Raw genomic sequence first — 6,945 nt, 5'->3', positions numbered from 1 at the left:
GGCAGCAATTTGCACTTCCCTGCGTGTTGTTCTCTGGACTCAGGACCACAAGGCAGGCTGGAATATCTGCTCAGTGTCCCTCTAGTGATGGATCGTGAGCATGGCATGCTCAGACTTGAATGTGTATCCGCTCCTGTTGCATCCCAACTTTGCTGCAGCACAAAATTCCACAAATTTGGAACGGCAAAAACTGAACATGCGCCAAGGCCCTTAGCATTTTATCTGAAGTGGATCAATTACAACAGGAAAGACACAGAGCCTCTTCTCCACCTAGAGTAATTAAAGCATTCACTAAGCACCACGTAGATTCAAATTCTTATGGGTGCAGGAAGGAGCTGCATCTGGCTTTCCCACATTCTGGTTGAGTGCCCCACACTATTTGACCAAAGGGGAAGTTGACAGCAGCAGTTTATTTATATATATATATATTTTTTTTTTACAAGCAGCTGATAATAAAACACTTTGGTTTCAAATCTGGAGGAATGTTTGGTGTTGAACCAAAGGAAATGTTGCCATTTTTTTTCTTGACAAACTGAAAACAGAAAAGTTTGGAAGTGAAGGATCTCTCAACCAAAGATGTGTTTGATTTTTCAGTGCGGGTGCTGACCAAACCTAGAGCTATATATTCAAGGCCCCCATGTTGTGTAGATGAAGGGGTAGTGTTGCATACACATGCTTTTGCCTGCCAGTTTGAAAAATTAGACCTCCCTTGTCTTTCTTAAGGGTATATTAGTAGCTGTGTGTGTTCAGTTTTTGTGCCATTGATTGGGCGTGCTTTTAATCCTTTCATTTATGTATTTATAGCCAAAATACTCCCTGGAGTATTGACTTCAACAGAGTTAAAATAGAATGGAGTTTGCTCCACTGCTTTATGTTACAGATGTATTATCTGCCAGGATGGTTTTCAGCATATTCATTGTATATTATACTGACTCACCATATAATACATCAGAACTGTAATTTCATGGAGGTCTCATCAAATTCATTCTCACTGGGGGATAAGCAATGCGAATAATTTGTCATTTAGTGGCAAACTGGTTGGGTCTGTTCATCTTTTACATTTAATACAAATGCTCGTTGTTGACAAGTATTCCTGCCTTGCTTAATTCTAATGGTATTATTTATGTAGCAGTAGTTTATGTGTAGCGGGTAAACTGTGCCATGAGCATAAAGGGTAAGAATTTGTTTAACTGCTTGTAAAGTTGAGTCCTTCATTTCAGGAGTCATCATGGCCTCCCTCCTCACTGGGTTTGGGCAGCTTATTGTTCTTGTGATTGTCTTGTCTCAACTCACAGCATCACTTCCTCTTCTGGAGAGGTAAGAGCCTTTCTGCTAATCCATTTCCCCTTTCTCTCTAGAGCTTTGTCTTTTAAGGAGCTGCTCACTAGAAAACAATGGACTTACCTACCCAAAGTGATGCACTTATTTGGTTGGCTAACTAAATTAATTTATTTAAACCAGAATACGAGTGTGTGTAGACACTTATTTCAGCTTAGGAGAGGCATGCTTTGATTTAGCCTACTTCTGTAAAACTGTGTTAAGCTAAACTGAATCAAGGTGCTCTTCAGCATGCAAGTTTGTACCCCTGTGAATTAGTTGGTTTACAACATACCATTAGCTAGACTGGTGCAAGCATGTGGGCAAAGCTAGAGTTTATGGATTCTCATTCTCCTAAAGCCATCCAGTCCTTTCTAATGTCCTCTCATACTTGTCATGGAGCTTCACTCTGAATGGCAAAGAGGTTACTGGAATGAGGCCGTTCTTAAGAACAGACTTTTATTTGAGACTGTGTTTGAGTTCTAGGACAAAAGCTTTGCTGGTGCAATACCACTGATTTCAACAGCTCATTGTCTTTAACCACAAAAATAAGCATCCAGGGGTATGTTGGGTCAGTAGTGTGACAAGGGGCAGGTGACCAGGGCACCCATGCCAGGTGCCCATTTAGAAGGGGCACAAGATTGGCAGCTGGTCCTGCAGCTGATCCAGCTGATCCAGTGGCTACTAGTACCAGACCCTGGCTGGTATGCCTCTGTGTTGGGTTCATGGCATGAGTTTGCAATGTTACCCCATCAGAATTTCCCTCACCCCAGTGTAGTAATGTGTTACATAGCTTCGAAGAGAATGGAAGCAATGGCACAAAGGGCACGGCCATGGAGAGTCAGGATCTGTTTATTGGCAGGTGCCACATTTACAAAATGGCTTCCAGTGACATGGGCACATCTGTAACAGAACTGAGGACCAGCAGAGTTACTCTGAGAAAAAAAAACACAACACCTTCACTAAGACACATTACCATAGGAGTCTGATCAAAGTGGTGTGGGAGACTCACTCTTGCTTCCACCAGTTCATTTCAGTAGGAAGTTCCTGTTATAATGCAGATAACAGGCCAGATGACCATGGGTATTTGGAAGGAATCCATGTGAAGCTTCATTGTCAGGCATTTCAGTTCAGAGGCGTGGTGAACTCCTGCAGCGCCTGGGGCGGGTGCCGACCATTGGAGAGCAAGGGGTGAAGGGCAAAGATTCATCTTCCACCACACTCTGCACTCTGGAAGCAGCTCCTGGGGCTGTAGTGCATGTGCTCATGCTCCTGCAGCTGAGGAGCAGGCTAAACAGGGGGCACCACAATGCCCCTGCCCCCCTAGCTATAGAAGCTGGGCATCCTGTATCCCATACTGCATGGGAGGGAGAGGTAGAATCTGAAAGACACACCTCCCCAGGGCCTGCCATGGGATGCACAGCTCTGAATCCAGGAGAGGATCCTGGGTGGGAGATGGGGAGTGAACTACCTACCAGGAACAGCTGCTGGGGAGCCTGTACCATGGGGCTGGGGCAGCCAGTGTGCAGAAAGCCTGCCCCTCAGCTTCAGCAGTCCTGCTACAGCCTTATACACTACAGAGCCCAGGGCTACCCAGCTTCTATGGGGTGGGAAGAAGGAGCAATTTTGGTGTCTCTTCATAGTTGGCATCTGGGATAGGTGCCCCACTCACCCCACCTGTTTCAATCCCAGGCTCCCAACTCAGTCCCAATGGACAAAGGCCCATATGGAAAACCTTCGTTTACCACAGCTATCCCCAGGACAAACAAGATATTATTCCTGTGGAGATCAATGGCAAAAGCCCCACTGACCTCAGGGTCATACAAAGGCAGTATGTTCCCACATGTATAAAATAACGACAGATCAGTTATGCCCCGATCTTTGCCCCTGTCTAACAAACTGTATGGAAAATGCAAAAGCACTTCAACAAAATATTGTCCTATCTTTAAAGCGATACTGTAAAGATGGGTAATAACCTGCTTTGCACAGGGCATCAGACATAGGCTGTAGCACTTAGACTGAATATGCTACTCCAGTGCATTGTTTTGTTTCTCAGGCTTTATTCATCGAAAGACAAAAACCTGCCCTCAAAATAACTGAGTGCATGCTGTCCTCAAGATATATGGGAACAGTTACAAAGAGAGGGCTGTTTCTAGCATACTGAATATTCACTCAACACTTCTACAGTGTAAGCACCCCACCCAAAAGGAGTCAAGTGCACTGTTGAGGGTATATCTAAATTAACTCTTTTTACAGCTCATCAAGCAAAACAGCAAATGGCTGTCAAAACACATGGGGGCCTGCTTCTTAGCAGGAGAAAATCAATATGACTCCATATATAGCTGCTGGGGGCAATGATACCATAAGCTGAGCAGTGACAGTCAATGCACAGAATTCTATTTTACCTTATGGATGACCAAAGTGAAGCCTGTGACTAACCATGAGTTATCTGAATAAAGTGTAGGAGTGGCTCCACTACCCACTTTGGGCATGTAAATACCTCCATTCTAGGAACAAGGACATGTCTGCTTTTCTGCATGGTGATTGTATTCCACTAGGGCTGCAAACAGATGTCTCATTTGAGGCGGTCCTGATTGTCTTAGGTTTTGACCTGGGTTCAAATAGGATACACACACCGCACTTCCAAGCTGCACTGCTGTTCCTCTGCTTATAGGTGGCCGACAAGAGCACACAGCCTGAAAGCATGGGATGACACACAGTTACCTTACAGAAGCACACCAGCATATGCTAAAGCATTGGTAAACCAAGCATGATTTCCACAATGTCCGTGTACTTTGGAGACGAGTAGAAAAGAGGCTTCTGTTTCAAAAGAGGCACTTAATAGCCTGGACCTGCAAATGCCATCCCTGTTAGGGTTGTCCAGATATGCATCCCTATTACCAAAGCATCTCACAAACTTTAACAGGCTTCATACACCCCTGAAAGGCAATAGCATCCCCATATTACAGGTGGGGAACTCTCTGATTAATGTGCTTGAGAGCAGTGCTAGGAATTGCCCTTTACCGCCTTACTTCCAGGTTTGCCCCACACAGGTTGGTGGAGCTGTGCTTCTCCACTGTGCTCTCAAGAGCACCGTAGCTGTGGTATTGAGGAAACCAAAGAGGTTGACTCACCCAGTGTCATATAGGAAGTCTTAGGCAGAGCAAGGAGCTTAACCCAGGCCTCCCTTATGCCAGGCTTATGTCTAACCACTAGACATTCCTGCCTCAGCAAATCTGCACAAGCATAATGCCTATTACAAGTGAAAAGTCAATGGAAGACAATGGAACTACACAAAAGAGAAAACGTTATGCTCAGTAGTAAGCAGGATCACACTCCATATCAGCAAAATCTCAAGGTGATGTAAATGGATATAGCTCCACTCAAAGTCAGTGAAACTTGGTTCATGAGAGACTGCCTGAGGACCTGAATCCATCTATACAGAGAACTGAGGAAGGTGCAGGAAGGAGTTTGGATACCATTGAGGTGGGTGACCTAAGGCAAACCTAGCTTAGACAGAGGTACAAGGTGCTTTTACTCTCTGATTCTTTTAAACTTTTGATGATTTACTTGACTTTTCTCTTATTTTAACCCCTTCTTGTCCATCACTACTTGTTATTCTCTTGTTTCCTATTTTGGACCAAGGAGACCCTGGTATCTCTTCATGTTTGTCTATGGTCCCATCTCTCAGCTTCCCCTATCTCCTGAGGAGGCAGGTTCAGATACCCTTCCCCTGCAAAACATGGCTTGGCCCCCAACTTTATTTCTTTTTTAAACCCCCAGGACTCAGAGGCATGCAGATGGACTATTTCACAGCGAACTCAGCAAGATGAATGAAAATGCCTATGTGCAGCAATTAGTCAAATCTCTTATGGGCCTCAATGAAAGGTGAGACAATGTGATCCCTTCTTGTTTTGGGCAGATGTGACCTCTGACCTCCAAGATGGCAAAAAGATCGCAAGCCTCTCTGCTGCTTTTCTGGGGATCCCTGACTTAACTGCTGCAAAGTACATATCCTCCACTTATTCCTGCCAAAATGTGGAAATGAAGCAGTGTAGTAAGGTCAGCACAGTCCTGAGCATGTGCCCAGAGCCATTCTCAGGTTCTGTCTCAGACATGGGTTTTTGCCATGTACTCAGAGCCATGCTAAATCAGCTATGCTGCCTAATATCTGGGCTTTGGCATGCGCTAAGCTGGAGAGAGCAGGCAGGGGCTCATGGTAGCGCCAGTGCAGAATTGTACACAGATAGTGTGTAGACTGGATCTTGACAACGCAGACAGATGCCAGCAAGGAAACTGCATAGACTTCTATGAAATCTATTCCTGATCCAGGGGGCAGAACCTTGGGTGCCCCTTGGCTATCTGGTCTCCCGTATCCTCCTGACACCCTCCCCCCGCCTGCAAGCAGTCAGCCCCCAACCTAAGCTACAGCCATCTTAGGCATGGCCTCATACCCATTAAAAAGGCTGAACTAGGGGTAGCTCTATTGATCCAGAATATCCAGAGTGCCGTTCCTACCCTGGCATACTCCCTGTGAGAGAGGGGCTAACAAAGGTTGCCAGAAAAACAAAAGGCAATTCCTTTCTACAAGGGGATCCCGAACTGCTGTTTTAGAGCAGTTTTAAAGTCTGCAGGTCAAATCATGGCTCCCAGTGAGCAGCCAGAGTAGTGCAAAAGGAGTTGGTGAAAGGGTGGGGAAAAAGGGGGGAGGGGTTGCGCTCTATGTGAATGAGCAATATACATCGACCCTCATCAAGACGGAATCCAAGGATGAGGAAGTAGAAGGATTGTGGGTTAGGCTACATGGGGGGCAAGGAGAAAGGGATTTGGTGGTAGGGGTCTGCTACAGACCCCCACATCAAGGGGAAGAAATAGATTCGGGGCTCCTGAGGCAGCTCTCGGAGATCATAAAAGCTAAAGAGGCAGTAGTCATGGGGGACCTAAACTACCCAGACATCTGCTGGGAGACACAGACAGCAAAGTCCCACCACTCACGCAGGTTTCTAACCTGTGTACAGGACCTCCACGTGACGCAGGAGGTACACGGTCCCACTAGGGGGAATGCCATACTGGATCTGGTATTGGCAACGGGGGATGACATGGTAGGGGACCTACAGATCGGTAGCCATCTGGGGGACAGTGATCACCTAATAATAGAATTCACCATAAGACGTCGAGTGGGTAAGGTAACTAGTAGGGTGAAAGTGCTAGACTTTAGGAAAGCTGATCTCAATGAACTCAGGCGATTGGTCAAGGACGCACTGCAGAGTAGGAGTTTTGAAGTGATGGGAGCCCAAGAAGGGTGGCTGTGCCTTAAGGAAACGATCCTTCGGGCACAAAGCGAGACGATCCCCATGCGAGGTAAAAGAGGGAAAGGGGCCAGGAGGCTTCCCTGACCGCAGAAATCCAGGGCAGCCTAAGGGCCAAAAGGGGAGCACACAAAAAGTGGAAACAGGGAGAGATCACCAAAGACGAATATACCTCCTCTGCTCGTGCTTGTAGGGAGGCAGTTAGACGGGCCAAAGCTACCATGGAGCTGAGGATGGCAACCCAAGTAAAAGACAACAAGAAATTGTTTTTTAGATATATAGGGACTAAAACGAAGGCCCAGGGAGGAATAGGACCCCT

At 46.2% G+C, this 6,945-nt stretch overlaps 1 protein-coding gene across 1 annotated transcript in view; it reads left to right on the top strand.

Moving 5' to 3' along the window:
* The first annotated feature begins 1,228 nt into the window (after window positions 1-1,228).
* The window catches only part of LOC102387583, an 18,503-nt gene continuing 12,786 nt past the window's right edge, over window positions 1,229-6,945 (top strand). The window contains exons 1-2 of the mRNA XM_025198537.1: window positions 1,229-1,317; window positions 5,101-5,205. Coding sequence (XP_025054322.1) covers window positions 1,229-1,317; window positions 5,101-5,205 — 194 coding nt within the window. The remainder of the gene's footprint in view (window positions 1,318-5,100; window positions 5,206-6,945) is intronic.

This window comes from Alligator sinensis, unplaced genomic scaffold (genome assembly GCF_000455745.1).
Source record: "Alligator sinensis unplaced genomic scaffold, ASM45574v1 scaffold907_1, whole genome shotgun sequence".
NCBI lineage: Eukaryota > Metazoa > Chordata > Crocodylia > Alligatoridae > Alligator > Alligator sinensis.
This window is presented reverse-complemented; position numbering and strand designations above follow the sequence as displayed.